Source organism: Capra hircus, chromosome 19 (genome assembly GCF_001704415.2).
Source record: "Capra hircus breed San Clemente chromosome 19, ASM170441v1, whole genome shotgun sequence".
Taxonomy (NCBI): domain Eukaryota; kingdom Metazoa; phylum Chordata; class Mammalia; order Artiodactyla; family Bovidae; genus Capra; species Capra hircus.
This window is the reverse complement of record NC_030826.1, coordinates 34,558,237-34,581,178: the sequence shown is the minus strand read 5'-3', so window position 1 is coordinate 34,581,178 and position 22,942 is coordinate 34,558,237. Positions and strand designations below refer to the sequence as shown.

The following is a 22,942-nucleotide window of genomic DNA, read 5'->3' as shown; positions in this document are numbered from 1 at the left end:
CAGGTATTTTAAAAGATGCCCAACATCACTAACCATCAGGGAAATGTAAATCAAAACCACAATGAGGTATCATCTCACACATGCTAGGATGGCTGTTATCACGGAGGTGAAGAAATCAGAACCTGTGTACTCTGTTGGTGGGAGTACCTGCTACTCCCTCCACCAAATGGTGCACCTGCTATGGAAAACAGTATAGAGATTCCTCAAAAAATTAACATAGGACTACTGTATGATTCAGCAGTCTCACTTCTGGGTATTTATCCAAAAGAACTGAATTTGGGATCTCAAAGAGAAATTAGCACTCCAGTGTTTGGTGTGGCACCATTTACAATAGCCAAGATGTGGAAACAGCTTCAACATCGATCCACACATGAATGGATGGAGAAAGCAGGGTGATATCCCAGTGCTCTGGCTAGATCTCGCTGCCACGTTGGATGAAAGTGGTGACAGTATGCATCCTTGCCTTGTTCCTGATCTTAGAGGAAAGGCTTTCAGTCTTTCACTGTTGAGTATTAAGTTTCCTGCAGGTTTTTCACATACAGCTTTTATGTGAAAGGGAGTTTCCTATTTCTATTTGGCGGAACTTTAAGTCACAAAAAGGTGCTTAATTTTCCACGTGCTTCTGCATCAATTGAGGTAACTGGGTTTCTTTTGTTGACAGGGCATATTACATTGATTGGTGGTTATATGTTGAACCATCCTTGCGTTCCAGGAATAAATCCCACTTGGTCACCGTGTCTAGTTTTTGTGTTGGTTGTTTCTTTAATATGCTGCTGAATTCTGTATTTTGTTGGGGATTTTTGCATCGATGTTTATAAGGGATATTGGTCTGCAGTTTCCTTGTCTCTTTTTTGGCTTTGATATCAGGGTTATGCTGGCCTCATAGACTGAGCTGTGAAATGTCCCCTCTCCTTCAATTTTGGTTAAAGTTTGAGAAGCACTGGTATTAATTCCTTAACTGTTTGGTAGAATTCACCAGTGATGCAATCAGCTCCAGAGCTTTTCTTTACTGGATTTTTGATTACTGATTCAATCTCCTTACTAGTTATAGGTCTATTCAGATTTTCTATTTCTTCATGATTTAGTCTTGGCAAGTTTTCTGTTTTTCAGCATGTTTCAGGGTTATCTAATTTTTTAGCATACAATTGCTCATATTACTCCTTTATAATCCTTTTTATTTCCATAGAATAGGTATTAATGTCCCCACTTTCATTAACTTGATTTTTTAAGTATATCTAGCTAAATGTCAATTTTGTTGATTTTTTTGAAGAACCAAATTTTAGTTTTCTTGATTTTTCTGTTTTATTCTCAATTCCATGCATGTATGTATGTACTTAAACCCATGAGCTAGAATAAAGGGGGAAAAGGCATAAGGAAGAAAACAGATCCCTCTTGCTTATCATCTAGGTTTCACCTCTCCCTGCGGAGTGAGTGACCCTCCCTCACTCTCCACTGCAGTATTGCACTGCTCTGACTACTCTGTGTTGGCCTAGTCACAGTAAATATTTTCACTTGTTTAAGCTGTTTACTGTTCACTTTCCTCACAAGATGGACATTTCAAAAGAGGAGGGAACTGTATTTTTAGCCCCTAAAATAATGCCTTGCAAATAGTAAGCAGTCAGTAACGAGTGGTTTTCTGTATCAATTTCCATTTGTTCACACATTATTTTCTTGATTTTCTCCACATCTTCCTTAAGTTCTTTGAGCAGCTTTGTTTTGAGCAACTTTAACACAGATGTTTTAAAGTCTTTGCCTAATATGTCTGCCGTTAAATCTTTTTCATGGACAGACTCTGTTGAATTCAGTTTTCCTTTCAATGTGCTGTCCACACCTTCCTGTTTCTTTGTATGTCTTGATTTTGTCGTTGCTGAACACTGGATGTTTAAATCCCCCTTCCCAGGGGTTTACTGTTTTTTTGTTGTTGTTGTCATTTTTACTTTGTAGGCTCTTTACCAAGGAAGTGTAAACTTCAATTTTTCTCAGATTTGTTCCTGAGCCCTTCCCTGGAGTGCACAGTTCCTTTTTCTCATTCGTGTAAATTGTTTATGAGTGTCCAACTCTTTAATGTCTTGCTCCTGAGAGGGGGAAAGAGGGCCCCAGCCCACCATCATTCCCTGACAGACACCTCATCCAGGGGTGGTGGGGTACAGCCTCAGTGGCTGCCCCTCTTTATCTGCACTCTGATCAGATGCAGCGATCAGGCACAAAGGACACCCACCCTCATTCCTGCAAGCTATATGCACGTTGATCCTGCCACATGGCTAGGGGTAGGAGAAGGGAACCTGAAATTGTACAAAGAGCTGAAACTGACTGAAAATTAATCACAATTTATTAAGTCTTTCCCTGGAAATTGTAAGCCTCCAGCAGAGAGTTCCATAACAGTTCTATTACTGGTCTTATTCTAACCATTTTATTTTCTGTGACTGATTCCAAGAAAATCTGAGGTATCAAACCAATAAAACCATGTAGTCAACAGTTTATAAAAATATATCTTTATTATTTTGATGTTCTTGCACAATACATATACCTAGTCATATAAACATGGTCTTCCTGTTAAATATAAATTAAACACAAAAAACGATAAATCAGCAAAATTACTGGAAAATCCTTCCAAACCACAAATCCTTATTAAAAATGTACACAGGGACAATGAACCTGTCTTAAGACACCAAAATTAACTGCAGCCAAATGTAGACGTTTAAAGAAGCAATCAAGGGCAGAGTGATATGGAATAAAACTACAACGGGTGTCTCAGCTGTGTACATAGTGAGCCAGGCCAGTCAAAGGACTCCAGTTGGCATTTCAGCAGAGTGTCATCTCTGTGCAAAAAGATCAGGGCTTGTCCTCAAGCTCAAGATACTCTCAAAGCAACCATAGCAGAGAATGGGCAGAAGAGTTGTGGTTAAAACTTAACTTAGAAACAGATAACTTAAAAACACGAATTCCAGATGCTCCAACGATGAGCGTGGAACATCCACTCCACCCAGAGCCATTCCCAGAGCTCTGACTTGAAGCCAGGTTAATAGCAGTGACTCCAGATTAGCACATACTCTGAAAAACCATAACTACAGGGAAACTCACAACACATACAAAACCTGGAAAACCCTTGCTGAATTCCAGAATAGAAAGGTTCAACCGCTGACCTTGACAGGATCTGACAGTGAGGCTGAGGTACCTCAGGTGAGGCTGAACAGGCAGGAGATACATACTTTCCGTCTGTTCTTCTCCCCGAGGGGGCGCGAACGCAGGGGACAAACTGTCACAAGCCTCCAACTGCCTTCTTCAGGGCTGGAGCAGCTCAAAGTTTGTGGGATGGTGCCAAGAACCACACCAGGCGCGAACCCCACACAGAGAGCAGAGTTCAGCTCCAACAGCTTCTACTCCTGAGCAAACAGTGTCAGGTCAGCATTCGGATATAGGACCACCTGTGACCGCCATCAGAGACCTGTGTCTGAGCGTCACGGCAAGGTGGCCATTGCCACTTCGAGCAGGCCACCTAGACGCTTGTTCCCATGGTGGGGTCAGTTGCGAGGCTCCAAGGCCGTGGGGCTGCGGACAGTGGACATGAGGTGTGACTTGTAAGTTTTGCTCAAGCCTGTCATCCAGAACTTGAGCAGCTTGACGTTGTCCTCCTCAGACGCTCCAAGGATACTCAGGAGCTTCTGCGTGTCCTCTTTGGGCCGACTATCCACCTTGGTGAATTTAAAAAGGACCTTCACTTTGCTGTAGGAAATCAAAACCAAACACTCAGCTACCGTAGCTCCATCAGCAGAGTTCTGGTCCTGGGGCCTAAGAGGCTTCAAGACCAGCAACAGCTTGATAAACAGAGCAGAACAGTAACAGGGGAGTCAGCACGGCACAGCAGCAGCTCACGCCTGCCCTGCCGTTTCCCACTTGCTCAGTTCTAATGCCGCTGCATCTAGACAGGGATGTTAAAAAAACAAACATTCCTTCCTGTTGTGAAAGGAACTGCCTGCTCTGAAGCTTCACTGCACTATTTAAAGTCGGAACGACGTTTGGCTAATTAATTGACAAAAAATTACTAAGAAAGCAGGAGGGAATAAAGTTATCTGCTGTAATAGAATGGGAGCTATCCGATCTTTCAACTTTTTACGTTAATTAACCATCAAAAACAACTGCTTCCTTGGAGAGCACAGAGCAGCTTGAGGCCCAGGTGCCGAGTCACCTGCTCAAGGTCACCCAGCTGGCTGCACAGCGGTGGACTCGTAACCTTTCCCCTGCTGCACCGCCCCCAGCGCCACGGCCTCAGCTCTTTTTCTGGTTTGCCTCAGCAGAACGCCGTGCTATTGGCACCCCAGCCCTCCCCAGAAAGCAAGACTCCAGGAGCAGCGACAGCGCATACTTACTTCATCCACTCTTCCTTGAGGCACACGAGGCACTGGTCCACCACGTCCACGGACAGGTTTTGGTTGGTCAGAGCAGCCTCCATTTTATTCAGGATGGTGGGGCCGACTGGGGGCAGGGCAGAGGGGGTCAACACCAGGAGAGCCTGAGCACCACCCCCCAACACCCCCCAGCTCATTTTGGGATGAGGTAGCCCGCTCAGCGGCACTTACCTCGGTCTGCGGCTACAGGACTCCCACTGGTCACCACAAACTCATACTTGCTGAGAGGCTGCTCACCCTCACACCCAACCGCAGGGAGGCTGGAGCGAGTGGCCGTGTGGACCTCCACAACCACAGCAAACTCTGGGGCAACACGGACACACTGCTCTGTCAAGTGTGCCCCTTCACCCCATGACAAGCCCACCTGACTCTGCGGCTCCAAATCATCTCAGACCATCCTGGGAGACACTCTAGTCACCCGAGTTTAATACTTGGACCTTTAAAATCTTCTGTCGTTTGTGAACACAGTTGAGAGTTCACTTTTGACTCAAACTAACAATACATCAAATGACGATAACTACTGATTATGTCATATACCACAGTTGGCTGAATACTAAACTACTCTGTGAGAGGGATCCTGCTATAACCCTACTTCATAGGCAGGGAAACAGAGCGTCTAAGTGACTTGCACGAGGTCACATGGCTATGGCGGTAATAACATCAAGCCTGTCTTTGAGACTAGAGCCTGTGCTCTGCATACTGCCTCCTGGACTCACGGCCCAGCCTGAGAGCTGAAGGACGGCAGCTCTGTGACCAACCGTCTGACCATCTCACAGAATCACCAGAGGAACCTGGACATGCCAGGAGGTGGGGATGGGTGCCCAGGCTGATTCCCAAATGCCCCCAACTGAAGAGGGATGCCAATGAGCTTCCTGGCCGTTTTTCTAGAGCAGTGAGCTTGTCTGTCCCAAAGGTGGGGCTGAGCAGAGCAAAGGCCACTGTGCTGAAGGGCAGCAGGGACGGATTTAAGGCAGATAAAATAGGAGACCAGAAAGAGGAAGACCACAGGGCAGAAGGATCAGTCCAGCAGGACTCCTGAACCATCCCCAGGATGGGACATGCTCCCACGGAGAGCCACACCCCAGCAAGCTACCCTAACCATAAGCTTGTCCAGCCCAACCCGCACCCGTCTTAAAGACAGAAAATAGAGGTCAATGCCATTGGGAAAGTGGGTCCTGCAACATGGGAACCTCCTGCCTCTGAGGCCAGCAGATGTGGTCCTCAAACACCCAGTCGTGTGGTTTCACTATGAGTCCCGAGGACCAACGAGGCACGAACCTGAGGCCAGCACGTGGGGAGGGATCTGCACGTTGGGGCTGAGGCCCAGGAAGTTGCAGCGGTAGGCCTCCTCGTACTGGCTGCTGTAGGGGATGACGCGGACACAGCCCACGGGCAGCATGGTCTGCAGGGACACACGGCCCAGAGTTGAGCACTGCCCCGGCTGAGTCCATCCCCACACCCCAGTGCACTCAGCACTCTTGCAGAGCCCCTTCCTCCCAGGGGGTCCCTGGTCTCCTGGCCCCAGGCCGTCTCCCCCACAGCCCCACCCTGGCCTGCTCAGCAGAGTTAGCTCCTCCTCCACTCTGCAGCTGCTCAGCTGTGTGTCTCTTCCCTCATCCCCAAACCTTTGAGAGACTGATCTCATGCCCTCAGGACCTAGACAGAGGATGGTACGCACGCACCCTCAGAGCCAGACCCGGGCCGTGGCACCACTACACCTGCGGGGTGCACCACGGCGGGCCCATTGAGAACGCGCTGTGCAGAGGCCCTGGAGGCCGAGCCCACCCCCGGTGGAGGGGGCTTCTCAGAGGGGTGGGGATGGGGAAGCAGACAGGATGTGATCAGTCTATGAGGACAGCAAATTCCTCATGGGAAACAAAGCCACAAATCACTACCTTTTTTTTTCTAAATATCTTGGAGTTGAGCTGTGTGTGTCTTGTGGAATCAGTTCCAACCAGGGATGGGACCCAGGCCCTCATCAGTGAGAGGGCAGACGACCCCCATATTAATAGTGGAGAAAAACACAGATCTTAGATTCAGGCAATGAGTCTCTGACATGTCCTAACACCCACACCTCAAGTCCAGAGTTCATAAAACCCACCAGGCCAGTACTGTCTCCCTACCACCATGAGAGAAAAAAACACCCTCTCACCCGAAGGACTTCGAAGGCTGAATGGACGAGGTCTGAATCTCTGCTCTTCCAGATCACCTGGTTCCCCATGAGGACGTGCCAGGCCAGTGTGCGGAAAGACGGGGCACCCAGGACCTGAAAAACACAGCATACAGCTTTCCATCCAGACACTTTGCCTGTGGAGCAAAGGAGGCGGGCCAGGAGAGAGGAAGTCATCTACCTCCAGAGGGGGAAGGCAGAGTTGGGTGACATGCCCAAGGACAGGAAGGGGCAGGGGGCCCTCTCTAAATTCACAACTGAAAGCCTGAACCCAAAGCTCTTGTACACTTCAACATCTTTCCCCCAATTTTATTCTTAAAAACTTAAGAGCTGTTCATTCTAAGCTTTCTGCAACATACCTTCTCTCTCTACACACTTAACTATGGCTCAACCACTCAAGAGCGAACCAGGGTTGTGACTCTTTAGTACCAAGGAAGAGCGGGGTCTTCACACCGGCTCACCCAGGGCTGCCCTGTTCAGTGTGGATCCACGTCCAGAGCACACCTCCACTCCTCCTCCTGGGAGTGAGACTCCCTGATCTATCCTATCTCTGTTGTCGTTCAGTTGCTCAGTTGTGTCTAACTCTTTGTGACTCCGTGGACCATAGCCCGCCAGGCTCCTCTGTCCATGGGATCCTCCAGGCAAGAATCCTGGAGTTGGTTGCCATTTTCTTCTCCAGGGGATCTTCCTGACCCAGGGATTGAATCCCATCTACTGTGTCTCCTGCTGCTGAGCCACCTGAGAAGCCCGTCTTGTCTTTTTCCTGCTTTAATCAACCGATTAACCCTGAGGCACTGACATTTTGCCGACAAAGGGCTGCCAAAGAATTGATGCTTTTGAACTGTGGTGTTGGAGAAGAGCCTTAAGGGTCCTTTGGACAGCAAGGAGAACAAACCAGTCAATCCTAAAGGAAATCTACCCTGAATATTCATTGGAAGGACTGATGTTTGGGAAGATTGAAGACAGGAGGAGAAGGGGACGAAAGAGGACAAAATGGTTGGATGGCATCACCAACTCAATGGACATGAGTCTGAGCAAACTCTGGGAGATGGTGAAGGAAAGGGAAGCCTGGCGTGCTGAAGTCCATGGGGTCGCAAAGAGCCGGACACGATGGAGTGACTGAACAACAACTCACAGTTGTGAAGACCTCATCCTGTTACCCAACACCACCCACCTCCGAGGACCTACCTCCAGGACCCACCCTGGCAGAAGCCCAGACCCCTCCCAACTGTCATCCACAGAAACAATCAGCACGGCCTGCAGCCTAGTCAAGGACGAGCTGAGTGAATGGTTTTCACCCTGAAGTGCCACAGAGAACCTGTTGTTAATCAGGCTTTACTTAATTTTCCAAAAAACAAATCACTTGTCTTCTGACAGAATTCATGCTCAACCTAAAAAGAGAGAGTCTAAGGAGGAACTGTCGGCCTCTGTGAGCCAGTAGTCCCTCCCCCAGCACCCCCATTGGTCATGCCCCACTCCCACCCGCACTGCCGCGCAGGCTCCCTCTTATACTGAATGACAAGCCCTTGTTTGAATGCAATTACTAGAGTTGGACACTCAGATCTCTTGATTCTTTGTAAGACTACCCACTGTTTTCAATCTACAAAGCATCCATGTTGCATGCAAACCAACAATGTTGCTCAACTCCTTTAGAAGGTTCCAGAACCACAAGATACGAGACTCATGAAAAGCCGACTGCTGGGCCTCTCTTTAAAGACACCCCCTCCATCCTCACTGAGCCTGGGGCTCAGACACCCCAGATGCCCACTGTCATCTACAGTCACCCACTGAAAAGGTTCCTGGTCCCTCCTGAGCACAGCAGGCCTGAAGGACAAGGTGTGCCACATGGAGATGAGCCAGAAGCAGAGGCGGGGGCTCCTGTCCCAGTGTCTGACCCCTCTATCCCCTCCCCTTCCCCCGCCACCACCTACCTGCCTCATGTGCCGGAGCGATTTGAACACGGAGAGCTTCCGTGGCTGCCAGGCTCCACAGTCTGAGAGCAAGGAAGACTCTGCTGGACACTTGGTCAGCTCCCGCACCTCTGCCCCCTCTGACAAGGCAGGGCCTTTCTCCTCCTCTTCAGCCTCAGAGTTGTCCCAGCTTTCTGATTCCTCTTCCAACTCTGCAAGATGGACAACAACTCAAATTTCGCAGCATGCAGCCCTGGGTTCCTTTGCTCTCTGGACACCACCACCACTTCAGCCTGGGCACCTTGTGGTTAAACCGACCAGAAGACTACTGACTTCCAGTTCAGGCCAGCTGGCTATACTACTCGCTGCCTCTGGAGCCCTGGGGGGCCGGGAGCGGTCAGTCTGTGTTCTGTCCACGGCCAGTGGAAGAAGTCAAGCCAAGGCTGAGCAGAGCATGCAGGCGCTACCCTGAGGGCTCCATACGTCCTGCCCTGAAGTCAGTACCTTGCTCCTCGCCTTACAGAAAGGAGGAGCTTGTCATCTCAGTTCACCTCACAGCAGCCTCACGAATGCAGTATCCTCACTCCCTGTCACGCATGAGGGTCAGTGCCTGGGCAACACAGAACATACACGTGTCCCAGAGCCGGATCTGAAGGCACATCTGACTCCAGCCTGTGCTCTGAACCCCTACGTTCATCTTTTTGACAAAAATACAACCCAAGACGTGACAGTGAGCCCTGCACATCTGCAACTCTCTCAACACTCTCGACTCTGTGTAAACAGATTTCACCAACAGACTGCCCTTGCCCTCTTCACCAGCGAAGAAACACGCAATCACTATAATCAATGGTCCACGGTCGACTGCACCGTGAGAGCACCATGGTGGACTGTGATCCAGTGCCTCGCCCTTGCAGGGAAGCCTGTTCAGATGCAAGTCACCTGATGACAGAAACAACCTTGAAACAGCTCCAGCTTGTTAAGATCAAGCATTTGCAAGCAGCAGCTTGTCAAGCACAACACGAGTCTTGTTCACCCCACATCGCTACATCACTAAAAATCCAATCATCTCCAAAAGAAACGTGGACTCTCAGACCCCCAGGTGGTTACCCAGATGTGGAGAGCTGACCACAGACCTGAGGAAGGTGGCCCAGACACCAGGCTTAGGAGCCACTGCCCTGATGAAACCCTTGGGTCCTGTGAAGCACAGCACTCTACTGTTACAGAACAGAGCAGGGAGCAGGCCCCGTCCAGAGAGGCGGGAAGGTTGAGAGCCTTGCTCACCTGACCCCCAAACCCCAACCCTCCCCACCCAAGCAACAGCTTCAGGGGTCAAGGGAGGCTTTTCCAACCTGCCTGGACAGACTCTCACGGAGACCATAAAGGAAGATGAGACAGGAAACCCCAATAAACCCAAGAAGAGCTAAAGGGCCAGTTTCTGCTCCCAGGGTGCCCTCCATCAGCTCTCTACCAGGACAGAGGGGTGGACTGAGCACAGGACAACCCTACAGCCACCCCCCAGGCTCCCAGCATGAGCACCTCCCTGCTTACCTGCAAGTTGCTCCATCTGGACCAAGGTGTCCTCGGTGGGTGCACCTTCCAGGAGCTTCTCAGTCAGCCGGCTGCCGCATGCTTTCAGGAGCCTGAGAACAGAGCATCAACTATGAAATGTTCTTGCTAAAAGGAAAACAGGACTCGAAACCAATGGACCCTGCTGATCTGACTACCAGATAACAGAACACTCGGGCATAAGGACGCAGCTGAGCACCATCCAGTGGTTGCTATCAGCCAGGGGTCCAGCAAAGCTAGGAGCAGGGGTGCAGGAAGGGCTGCCCCTGACAGAGACCCAGCAGCACCTGCGCCCGTGGCGATACACCCCCCATGCCAGGTCAAGCCTGAGGCAGCACAGGACAGCGAGCATGGATGGGGCTGGAGGAAGCTACAGGAGTAGTCCACTTCGTGGCATGTGATGACTTAATGGCTGAGGCATACAACTAAGATTTGCCTTAAAAAACATTCTAGAATAAAAAAGTGAGGGAACATATGAAAAAGCATTAAAACATTGATAACTGCTAAAGCAAGACAGCAAGGGTGTGTAGTACTTCTTACACGTTGGGTCTGTCTGATAATTTTTGTAATTAATGATTTTTTAAATATAAATTTATTTATTTAATTGGAGGCAAATTACTTTACAATATTGTATTGCTTTTGCCACACATCATAAAATAATTTTTAAAAGACAGAACACTTGGGTGGGGAGACATGTTTCTCCCTTAGTCTGCAGGTTCTCAGGAGCTGCACTATAGGATTTCCATGTGAGCACATGGCTTAGGTGACGCTGCACAGGATGGGAACCTGGGGTGTCTGGAAGGAACGTACCCTGCAGGGGAGGGACAGAAACAGTCTGTGGCGGGTGGGCAGACTGCAGTGGTTTCCAGGTTGTCCACAAGTCTCTTCCCTCCGCACGGTGGAGCCTGAGCCTCCCACCTGCCTCAGGTGGGCCCCTCTAACGACAGCAGGTGAAGGCAGATCTGAGGCCACTGAGGCCTGGGTGTAAGAGCGCCAAGCCCACCTCACTCTCCCAGGTCACTGGCACAACCATGGTGAAGGGCTGAGGCTGCCCGCCCACAGCTGGACCAACCTGCTAGCCCCGAGAGGGAGCCAGCTTCAGAGAACAGAAGCTCCTCCTGAGACCAGAGCAGCCCAGGTCAGCCCCCTCCAAATACTGACCCATAAGAGCTGAGCAGTGTAAGCATTCACTGCTGTCCCAGGAGAGGAGAAACCACCGGCCTTGGCCTGGGACCAGCAGCTAAAAAGCAGCACCTTCTCAGCGACCTCTGTGTGCTCAGGGGCAAGGACGACTGGGCCAAGCTCAGGCTCACGAGCCACACACAGGTGCACCCAGCGATGGTCCCCCTAACCTAGGCACAGTCCGGCCAACACTCTAGCAGCCGCGAGAAGACCAAGTCTGGTTACCAGGCGAAGGAGGTGTGCAGGCAGGCCCACAGGCTGTCATCATTGGTCAAGGACGTCAGTGAGCGGGCGGCGTTGCCGTTCCTCTGGTGCAGGAATGGGGTGAACGCTGTATTCATCCTCTGGGCACGCTGTGGGCACCCGAACTGCTCCGCTTCAAATACCTGAGTCACGGAGGGAGAGGACGGCCCTTCAGGACAATCCCAGCTGGCAGCCCAGGGCCCTCTGCTCTCTGGACCCAGAAGAAAGACGGGGCCGCCATTCCCACCCCAGCAGGACACTCTGTCCCCATGCGGTCAGAAGCCGCCTGAAAAGAACATCAGTTAAGAATTTCTCCTGCAGCCTCCCTGCTCAAGGTGGCCATGGGGCTGCTCTCCCAGTGCTCTTGGCTCCCCCTCCAGGCACAGGGGCTTCCACTGCTCAGACCCTGTCCAGGGGGGATACACAACCACCCCCGACAAGGAGAGGAACCAGGCCTCCAGGCCCAAGTGCCCCCCAAGCAGGCACCTGTGACCAGCAGGCCCCCACAGCTGCCACCCCAGCCACCAGGCTGACACAGTGAGCAGAGCCCTCTCGCCTGAACTGGACACAGAGCAGCAACAAGCCACTGGGGTTTAGGGACTGTCTGTTACCAGAGCACCACCAGCCTGTCCCCACCAGGTGGCCCTGGACGTCCACGTGGAATGTGAGTCTGCCACACCGTTAGGGACAGGCTTCTGAAACGATGGTGAGAGGAAGCAAAGACCAGCAGGGATCATGCCAGAGCACCTGACTGCAGTTAAGCCAGAGCCGAGTAAGAACCAGGGCAGTGAGACTCGAGAGAGATAGGCTGGCCTCCAGCTTGTGGCCACAACTGACTCTGCAGTGGTCAGGACCCCAAGGCAGGCACGCTGGCCCCCTCCTGTTCCCTCTGCGTGGAGCCCTCCCATCCCGCCCCCGCCACCCAGCCTCCTGGCCACCTTGAGCGCCTTGCCCTGGAGCTCGTCGATGATCCCGCGGACCTTGCCCAGCAGGAAGGGCCAGGAGTTGATGAGGTAGATGCGGTCCATCATGATGGCGATGATGCTGTACCAGCGCTGGAAGCCCCGGGCCAGGCTGTCCTTGATGAAGAATGTGTGGCTGAACACGAAGCCATGCTGCTCGTCCCCAAAGAAGATGGGGCCCTCGCGGCCAGGGCAGACCTGCGACACAAGGACAGTGCTCCAGGACACCGCCCTCTATACGCAGGTGACTCCTGCTCAGACAGTTCTTCCTGCACTAATGAACCAACACCGATTACAGGGAGAGTGGAAAAGGAGGAGGAGAGAGGAAACACCCGCTTCCATCTCTCCTGTGATCAAACTCCCCAAAGAGAAGGTTCATTACTGTGGAACGCAAGGGCCAGCGGATTCCTTAATTTCTTTCCACCTTGAGTCATATATAACTCCCGTAAAAATATGTGATCTACCCCAGGCTCAGATCTGCCAACATCACTCATTTGGAACATATCGGAGGGAGGACAAGCCTCGAAGGTCTGAAAGTGGGTACAGTGACAGGAAGCATGAGCGAGTAAACCACAAATTCTCTATGACAGAGACATACAAGCTAAGATGGAACGCAACAGCAGTAGTCACATGTCTTAGAAACACCCTGACTCACTCCCTGGTTAACTCAGAGAGCACGCAGTGGGCACTGAGGCTGTGACATGGCGGGGACATCTGATGGGAGTGACATGGCCTACACACACTCTACACATTAGCAGTACATCTGGGAAGAACAAAGACTGCAGGTCCAGCGCTTACAAGGGTGAGCTAGCAACCAGCCAGGGTGCTCTGCAGCTCACTGTGGAGGCCTGCCTGCCCGCGTGCTTCATGACAGGACTGCCAGCTGCCTGCCTGCCCATGACCAACATTGATGCTGCCCAGGCTGGAGTGTATGGGAACGACTCCTCAGAGGGCCCAGGTCATGGGCGCTCACCTCACAGCTCAGGCTCCGCACGCAGGCCTGACGGACGATGCTGAAGAGCTGGGGGTGGTTGGGGTGCTGATGACTGACATACTTGATCGAGGTCTCCTTGTCATGGCTGATGTAGCCGGGGTGCCCTGCAGCAAGTGACCGGCAGCCCTGCTCACGAGAGACACAAGAAAACTAGTTAGTCAGGAAGCAAGCAACACACATTCTTCCCCTTGTGCGAATCTCAAGCAAAAGAATCTATTTTTGTAAAATACAACTGGCTCCTAGAGTTACACTGGCTGAGGAGCTCCGTTTCCTGAACAGGAAAACCCAGATGGGAACCTCACAGTGGTCACTGAATCTAGTCTACCACATGCCCACAGCAGGAGTCCTGGGGAGCTTGGTACCTACCACTCATCTAACTTGAGGCACGAACCCAAGACAGTCACCACAAGCACCCCCACCTTCGAGGCAGCAAAACAGGCTTGGAGCCGAGCAGCGGCTCACAGCAGCTTGTGCTGGCCTCCACTCTGATCTGGGCACAACACTGAGCAGGGCCTCAGGAGGTAGCCACACTCTGAAAACACAGGCTCAGACACTCTGCCATGGAAGTGGGCTGGACCAGTGGCCCTGTCTGCTGCCCCTCTGAAGCCACCGCCACACTGGTGCCAAGGCTGTGCGTCCCCAAGGCGACCCCTCCCTGTGCGATGCAGGACCCTCCCAAGGCCATTCTAGCTCAAGGACCCTCCCCCAAGGTCCCATTGCCCAGGGCCCCCTCCTGCCTGCCTCCCTGTCACAGGTGTCACCTGCTCACAGCAGAGGCCCTTCCCCACCTTTGCTTCCTCCCTCTCAACCCCTCACAATCAATCAACCTCAAGCTTGCTGACTGCTTCTCAACAAACCCAAACTAACGTGGCTGGATGTCTGTCCACCCTGCATGGCAGGTCCAACACCACTCGATTTCCAGTCCCAACCCAGGGTCTGCACGTGAAGAATCAGCCTGGTTTGGGGACCTGATCTTCATTGCCCAGAGCTCAGGAAGCAGGCAGAGTGCTTGAGAGGAAGACACCTGACTGAGGGGACAGGAGAGGAGGTCGGCAGCGCGTGAGCACTGTGCAGAGGGGAGGCCGGAAAGGCAGGCTCTGTGATGGTGGCAAGCGCCTGCTGGCCCAGAGGGGCTGGAAAGAGCAAGAGCTGGCATGAGGGGAAAGAGTCAGAGGGAAGAGAGGCAGCAAGTGCATCCCAAGGGCCCAGAGCTGGGAGGTCACATCCATGACCAGGAGGTCAAGCCCAAGCCCCTGCAGAGAAGAAACGCACCCCCCCACCAGGGCCCCAAGAGACACTGGCCTCACACATGTCCGACTTCTTGGGCCCCGGGCTGCTGGACTCTGCGCTGGCACCTTCTGCTGGGCTGTGTGCCCGGATACGACTGCTCATCTGAATGCCACCCTCCTCCTCGTCCGCTGGCTCGCCTCGGCCGGCGCCGTCTCCACTACCAGCCCCCTGCGGCAGCGGGGCGTGCAGGACCTCCGTGCAGAAGAGCGTGCGGGGGCCGTGCAGCTCGCAGAAGTGACAGAGCGCGACGATGGCATTCATGGTGCCCTAGAGATGGTGCTGGGCTGTGGGAAGAGAGAAATGCCCGAGATAGCCCCAGAACCCGCCCACTCCAGGGCCCAGCGACCTGAAGGCTGTCCCTACCCTGTGGGGGCGGGTCATTTGGCCAGTGGCACTGCTAAGCACCCAGTCTGGATCAGCATGGCATCGCATGCAGGGACACAAAACAGACACTGTCCTTGGCACGTGGAGTGAGGACCAACAAGACACACGGAACTTGGGGTCACCCAGAGGACCGTGATGGCAGGGCTTGTGGGGACAAGAAGGGACAGTGCCCTGGGGCGCCTGTTCCATGATCAGCCGTGGGGCAGCTCCAGTGCCAGGCAGCGCTTCAGGTGCCATGCTGCTGCCTCATAGAGCCCACCTCCCAGGAGGGGAGGGAAGCAGGGCTATTGCTTCCTCTCATGTGGCGACAGCATCAGGGAGACAAGGCCAGGGGTCAAGGGCAGAGAAGCCCTGGAGGAGGCGGGATCTTGTTTCAGACAAAAGGGCTCCTGATTGAGAGCTGAAGGAGCAGAGGGCACCACAAAGGCTGAGGAGGGGGCGTGAGGGGGTGTGAATGTTTGCAGAGCTGGGGGTGAGGGCAGAAGTCAAGCGGGGGTGGATTTTAGGGCCATGATAAGACCCCAAACTATCTTTCAGAGATTAGAGAACCTGTGGGAATTCTGATGAAAAATACAATAAATCTGAATGTTACTTTAAAAGATCATTTTGGTTGCTGTCCCAGGTAGACACAGGGAAGCCAGCTGGCCTGGGCAAGGCCAGGCAGGGGAAGGAGGTGAGGACAGTCCATGCGTGACTGTACCCCAAGGAGAAAAGCAGACGCTGCTCATGGGTGGGTTGCGGAGCACGAGGAAGGAAGCAGGGCCAAGGGAGCTGGGAGCAGAGAGCAGTGCTGAGGTGAGCCCCCGGCTGAGATGACGACAGGCTGGCATGGGGCAGGGGCAGCGCTGAGTGGGGCGGTCAGGGCTGGGGGTCCCTGGGCCGCTAGAGCATAGATGTGAGAGGAAGGAAGAGCTGGTCAAAGGGACAGAGAATGACCAGCAGTGAGACAAAGTGCACTGTCACTCCAGGGACCACAGAGCAAAATCCACGAGGGAAGCAGAGTCCTGGAAGGGCCAGGGGGCAGGGGGGTGTGGGCACCAAGAAGGCGGAGGTGGCGGGGGGGCGGTGCAGACACAAGTGTCCTCTGCTGGGGAAACCTTAGAGGTGGGGGGTATCCACTGGGCTGCAGCAGTACTGGAGGCACAGAGGTGAGACGCTGACAGCCCGGTGGACCTGAGACGCGCCACACAGCAGGGCCTGGGAGGCAGGCTAAAATGGGGAAAGTCTGTGTTTACCACAGCAGTAAAGTGTGGCCAAGCACTCAGCCGCCACTGCACTGGAGCATGAGGGTCACAGCAGAAGCGGCAGAGTCAACCCAAAAGAGATGCCTGACGACCAGACAGGAGGAGGGGTGGCTGGAAGGCTCAGCGAGCCAGAGTATGGGGGGGTGGTCCTAGAGGAAGGTGGGCAGTGGGAGAGAAGATAGTTTAAGACAAGAGGACACTTCGCTGGAAGACCTTGAGTTCCATGGAGATTCTGGAGAGCAGGACGAAGAGGCAGGGCTAGGAAGAAGGGTCCAGAATGCCACCCCCCCCCGCCCCCCACCTGAAGACCTCTACTGGCTCATTGCCCCTCCTAAGTGCTCATGCCCATCCATCACTCTCTCCCCTCTCCCTGCTTTATTGTACTGGATCATATACTTTGTCTCATCTTCAGCAGTTCCTTGCACATAGCGGGCACCAAGTTAACACGTGTTAAATAAATAAGTGAATTTAGGAGCTGCCTGGAGAGAGGACAGTTGTTGCCACAGAAAGTGGAACACTTGTGGAGGGTGTCCACGTGAACCTCTATACTTATCAGGGCCACGTGGCCACCATCCCACCTAGGCGACAGCCAGCAGGGCCATTTGCACATGAGTTGGGCAGGGCAACACAGTCACACCTCAGCTTCAAGACCTGCCATTTTCTAGGCAAGGAAAAGTATCAGAGCCAATTCTAAGAGCAGCAGGCAAGGGAAAAAAAAAAAAAGTAAGCTGCTTACAGCTAACCTCGAGACTTCCCTGGTGGTTCAGACGGTAAAGCGTCTGCCTACAGTGCGGGAGACCTGGGTTCGATCCCTGGGTCGGAAAGATGCCCTGGAGAAGGAAATGGCAACCCACTCCAGTATTCTTGCCTGGAAAATCCCATGGACGGAGAAGCCTGGTGGGCTATAGTCCATGGGGTCACAAAGAGTCGGACACGACTGAGTGACTTCACTTTCACAGCCAACCTCAAGTGACAACATGAAAGAGGACGTGGGGACCCCACAGTTCTCAGTGCTTCAGCAGGGGCTCGCCCTGTAAGCTGCGGCCCACACAAAGTTGATGATGTGATAAGAGAGTCCATGGCAATGTCTGATCCCTTGAGACACAAGTATTTATATTTAAATATCCTTGTAAAGTTTAAGATATTCAAGTACATAAAGTCATCATCCTTCCTACTCTTGGTTACACATCATGCCCATTTAACCCTTCAGACCACAGCCCAGCCTGTGGGCAGAGGTGATGCTGCTAAGCTGCTTCTGAGCACCCAGGATCAAACTGTCAGGCTACGCTTTTTCTGAGTGACACTCACTCCTGTCTGACAGGACTTCTGACTCCTCGGATCACAGCCGATATAAAACTTAGCTCTTGAACCGCTCACCTACAGACTCAAGAAAATCTCTCTCCAGTCCCGAGTAGCCAGGTGATGTCCAACGGGTCCAAATACCTCTCTCAGCATCAGCCTAAAGCTGAGCGCCACCGGCCTGGGAGGAAACCACGGCCCCAGGCACCCTACCTCGGGCAGCGTGAGGCCGGGTCTCCGACTCCAGTCTCTACCGGATGACCAGCAGTCATTCCTCCCCAACCAGCTTTCCAGAAGACAAGGAAGAAGCAGAAACCCTCCCCCGCCGGAGACGCTCAACAGGACACCTCGTCGGGCAGGGTCCTGTCCACGCCCTCTCCCACCGCGACAGGAACGTGAGCAACCCCCCGCCCGGGGCACCCCGGCCGGGTCCCCCCGCCCCTGCAATCCGGCCGGAGGACCGAGTAGGGTTAAGGACGGTCTGGGCACCAACACTCGACAGACAAGCCCAGTTCACGGCGGCTCTCGCCCCACATCGGACGGGCTGCAGCTCCCCGACGGCGGCACGGCCTCCGGTACCAGAGACGGGCGTGTGACCCTCGACGGCATTTAACCACTAGTGACTTGGCGCGTGAGCACGTCCACCCCGGGGGTCCCCGTGCTGGGGACCCAATGCCGCCGGCCGCCGCGACCCACCCTTTCGCGACGAGGCCGCGCCTGACCTCACGCGCCAAGCTGGGGGCCTCCTCAGCTCCAGGCCGCCGCACCCCGCCCCCTGCCCGACCTCCCCGCCAGCGGGATCACCCCCCTCGCCCGGAACAGCGTCCCTACTAACCCGACAGGCTGCGGCACGCCCTGCTCCGAGCCCTCCACCGCGCCGCCCCTCTCGGATCTCCGCCCCCCCGCACCCCGGCTGCCCTCACCAAGTCCCCTCACAAGGGGCCTCGCCCGCCTCAGGGCGCGTGACTGTCGGGCCGTACCACCGCCCGGAGCCGCGGAGGGGGAGCCGGCCGGCCGACGCCCCCGTACCCGAGGCGCGCGGAGCTCCGCCAGACCCGCATCCCGGGAAGACCGCACGGGTCCGGGAGCTCCGAAGTCCGGTGGGACCTTAGAACGGTTGCCAGACCCGTCCTCTCCGCCGCCCAGCCCGCGCCCCCACCGAGAAGCCCGGAGTGGTTGCGCCCGCGCGGGCCGGTGTGGGGCGGGGAGGGGGTGGAGGAAACCATTCCAGGAGAGGGGAGGATGAGTTAATTTAAAGAGCATTTTTTAAAGAGAATTGAGGAAAAGTAGATCCATTCTAGGACTCCTGGCGCATACCAGGAGGAAGAGAGAAAAAGGACGTCGCGGATATATAGGATGCTATAATTTCTTTTCGTTTTACGTTTTTATTAAATTTCCGATGGAACCAGTGTTCGGTGGAGCGCGCGGGCTGGGGGCGGGGCAGGAGGCTGCCGCTGGGTGTCTTAAGAACTGCGCGACGCGGGGACCGGGGCCTGGGAGCGCGCAAGCGCGATTCACCCCGCTTGCTCTCACCCGCTGTAGCACGTCGTTTTAAATGTGGAAAATTCTGAAAGAGATGGGAATACCAGACCACCTAACCTGCCTCTTGAGAAATCTGTATGCATGTCAGGAAGCAACAGTTAGAACTGGACATGGAACAACAGACTGGTTCCAAATAGGAAAAGGAGTACGTCAAGGCTGTATATTTGTCACTCTGCTTATTTAACTTCTATGCAGAGTACATCATGAGAAACGCTGGACTGGAAGAAACACAAGCTGGAATCAAGATTGCCAGGAGAAATATCAATAACCTCAGATATGCAGATGACACCACCCTTACGGCAGAAAGTGAAGAGGAGCTAAAAAGCCTCTTGATGAAAGTGAAAGAGGAGAGTGAAAAAGCTGGCTTAAAGCTCAACATTCAGAAAAGGAAGATCATGGCATCTGGTCCCATCACTTCATGGGAAGTAGATGGGGAAACAGTAGAAACTGTCAGACTATTTTTGGGGGCTCCAAAATCACTGCAGATGGTGATTTCAGCCATGAAATTAAAAGACGCTTACTCCTTGGAAGAAAAGTTATGACCAATCTAGATAGTATATTCAAAAGCAGAGACATTACTTTGCCGACTAAGGTCCGTCTAGTCAAGGCTATGGTTTTTCCTGTGGTCATGTATGGATGTAAGAGTTGGACTGTGAAGAAGGCTGAGTGCCGAAGAATTGATTCTTTTGAACTGTGGTGTTGGAGAAGACTCTTGAGAGTCCCTTGGACTGCAAGGAGATCCAACCAGTCCATTCTGAAGGAGATCAACCCTGGGATTTCTTTGAAAGGAGTGATGCTAAAACTGAAACTCCAGTACTTTGGCCACCTCATGCAAAGAGTTGACTCATTGGAAAAGACTCTGATGCTGGGAGGGATTGTAGGCAGGAGGAGAAGGGGACGACAGAGGATGAGATGGCTGGGTGGCATCACTGACTCGATGGACGTGAGTCTGAGTGAACTCCAGGAGATGGTGATGGACAGGGAGGCCTGGCGTGCTGCAATTCATGGGGTCACAAAGAGTCGGACATGACTGAGCGACTGAACTGAACTGAACTGAACTATGGAGTGATGATCCCTGGTGGCTCAGTGGTAAAGGATTCGCCTGCCAGTGCCATGAGACGCGGGTTCAATCCCTGGGTCGGAAACATCCCCTGGAGGAGGAAATGGCTACCCACGCCAGTATTCTAACCTGAAGAATCCCATGGAGAGGAGCCTCGTGGGCTATCAGATAGAGTCCATGTGCCGCAAAGATTCAGGCATGACAGCGACTGATCAACAATCTTCTGTGTACTTAAGGGATTGGTCCAAAAGTTTTCAGCTCATAATGTGTGTGGCCGAGGTGAGTGGGCGCACAGTGGCCAGGAGCCGAGGGCCTGTGACTGACTCGCGGGCCACACCTCTCTGGCTTCTGTCCTGAGCGAGGACGCATTGTTTTCTGTCTCCTTTTACTTTGTGGTAAGATGGGAGTACTAGACCACCTTAACATGTCTCCTGAGGAACCTGTTTGCAAGTCAGGAAGCAACAATTAGAACTGGACTTGGCACTGCTGAAAGAAAGTAAAAGTGTTAGTCGCCCGGTCTTGTCCGACTCTTTGCGACCCCATGGCCTGTAGCCCTCCAGACTCCCCTGTCCATAGATTTCTCCAGGCAAGAATACTGGAGTGGGTAGGCGTTCCCTTCTCCAGGGGATCTTACCGACCCAGGGATTGAACTCAGATCTCATGCATTGAAGGCGAATTTTTTACCCTCTGAGCCACATTAAATGGTACTCTGGTTCAAAATTGGGAAAGGAGTATATTTCCCAAGGGTGACAAGGCTGTATATTGTCATCCTCCTTATTTAGCTTATATGCAAAGTACATCATGCAAAATGCCGTACTGGATGAATCACAAGCTGGAATCATGATTTCTGGGAGAAATATCAACAACCTCAGACAAGCAGATGATACCACTTTATGGCAGGAAGTGAAGAGGAACTAGAGTCTCTTGATGAGGGTCAAAGAGGAAAGTGAAAATGCTGGCTTAAAACTCTAAGTTCAAAAAACTAAGATCATGGCATCTGGTCCCATTATTTCATGGCAAATAGAAGGGGGAAAAGTGAAAACAGTAACAGATTTTCTTGGGCTCCACTGTGGACAGTGACTGCAGCCATGAAAATAAAAGATGCTTGCTCCTTGGAAAGAAAGCTATAACATACCTGGACAGTGTATTAAAAAGCAGAGACATTAGTCTCTAGTCTTTGTCCGTCTAGTCAAAGCTATAGTTTTTCTGGTAATCATGTATGGATGTGAGAGTTGGACCATAGAGAAGGCTGAGCGCCAAAGAGCTGATGCTCCTGAATTGTGCTAGAGAAGATTCTTGAGAATCCCTTGGACAGCTAGGAGATCAAACCAGGCACTCATAAAGGAAATCAAACCTGAATATTCATTGGAAGGGCTGATGCTGAAGCTCCAATACTTTGGCCACCTGATGCAAAGAGTCAACTCATTGGAAAAGACCCTGATGCTGGGAGAGATTGAAGGCAAAAGGAGAAGGGGGTGGCAAAGGATGAGATGGTTAGATAGCATCAGACTCAATGGACATGAATTTGAGCATACTCCAGGAGATGTGGAGGACAAGGGAGCTTGGCATACTGCAGTCTGCAGGGTAAACAGACTCAGACACAACTTAGCTACTGAACAACAAAGTATAGCTGTGCCTTTCCCACTTCTAAAAGAAAACATTTCCAATATCTGTCAAGGTGAACAGCATTCAACCTAGAAAATGGCTACAGCAGCAATTCTGAATACAAAGCTGATCAACTGACTTCCATGCTAATAAAGAACAAAACTTTCTAAAGCTTTGTTGCCATGGCTGTTTTTATTTAACAAGGAGATTAATAACTAAAAAAATCCATGAGGCTTCCCTGGTGGCTCAGTGGTAAAGAATTCACCTGATCCAGGAAGATCCCACATGCCCGAGAGCAACAAGAGCCCACTAGCCACAACTACTAAAGCGTGCATACCTAGAGACTGTGCCCCAAAACAAGAGAAGCCACCACAATGAGAAGGTTGTGTACCACAACTAGAGAGCAGCTCTGACTCGCTGCAACTAGGGAAAAGCAATGAAGACCCAGCACAGCCAAAAATAAATAAAAATTTTAAATCCTATTGCATATTCTGTTGCTTTAATCAGGAGGACAGATTTTTTTTTTTAATTTAAAACTTTTTTTAGTAATCCTTTTTCCCATTTTCTCTTAGTGGTAGGTTGTCAGGAAGCATTTAACAGGAGGCTTCCTGTGTGATGTTTTGGATCTGTCAGGAATCCTCTGTTCCTTATTAATTCCTGAATATTCAGGAATTAAGAGGAGAGGCAAGCCTCTGCAGGGGCTGAGGAATCCAGGCATTTCCTTCATTAGTTTTCAATACAGTGATAAGTACCCTCTTCCTTATGTACCATATGGTAAAAGGGATTGTTTACAACTCTCTCTCTAATATGGATCACCTACGTTTTGTAAATCTGGAATTTTAATCTTTATCTTTGCTGAGAATAACTAATTTGTAAGGCAACCCAATCCAGTGTTCGTGCCTGGAGAATCCCAGGGACAGGGGAGCCTGGTGGGCTGCCGTCTAAGGGGTCGCACAGAGTCGGACACAACTGAAGCAACTTAGCAGCAAGAGCAGCAAGACAGTATATATGCCCACACCATGTTGATTAAAACACCTTTGCTCCATCAGAGCTTTGGTCCCTGTGTCTTCTCTCTCTTCCCCACC

The 22,942-nt window shown here is 52.2% G+C and overlaps 1 protein-coding gene across 5 annotated transcripts; it reads right to left on the bottom strand.

The window, feature by feature from the left end:
* Positions 2,473-18,791, bottom strand: FLCN (folliculin). Of its 5 annotated transcripts, none has more exons than XM_018064804.1 (12): positions 18,680-18,791; positions 14,736-15,007; positions 13,413-13,559; positions 12,416-12,637; positions 11,460-11,620; positions 10,035-10,126; positions 8,508-8,698; positions 6,559-6,672; positions 5,685-5,808; positions 4,578-4,709; positions 4,368-4,473; positions 2,473-3,723 (listed from the first exon to the last, which is right to left on the bottom strand). In XM_018064804.1, exons 2-12 carry the CDS (start codon positions 14,982-14,984, stop codon positions 3,522-3,524), a joined length of 1,740 nt encoding a protein of 579 aa, XP_017920293.1. In that variant the 5' UTR covers positions 14,985-15,007; positions 18,680-18,791; the 3' UTR covers positions 2,473-3,521. The 5 variants fall into 5 exon arrangements, with proteins under 5 accessions (XP_017920293.1, XP_017920295.1, XP_017920296.1 ...); XM_018064806.1 differs by lacking the exon at positions 18,680-18,791 and adding an exon at positions 18,574-18,592; XM_018064807.1 differs by lacking the exon at positions 18,680-18,791 and adding an exon at positions 18,486-18,574 and having other exon boundaries at positions 12,458-12,637.

Bases quoted from the DNA above. Each gene is read 5' to 3' on its own strand.
- FLCN (XM_018064804.1), bottom strand. From the start codon at position 14,984: ATGAATGCCATCGTCGCGCTCTGTCACTTCTGCGAGCTGCACGGCCCC. The intron at 6,673-8,507 runs GTAGGTGGTGGC...TGTGTTTTTCAG, and splicing joins CGCTCCGGCACATGAGGCAG to GTCCTGGGTGCCCCGTCTTT. The intron at 4,474-4,577 runs GTAAGTGCCGCT...CCCTGCCCCCAG, and splicing joins TCCTGTAGCCGCAGACCGAG to TCGGCCCCACCATCCTGAAT.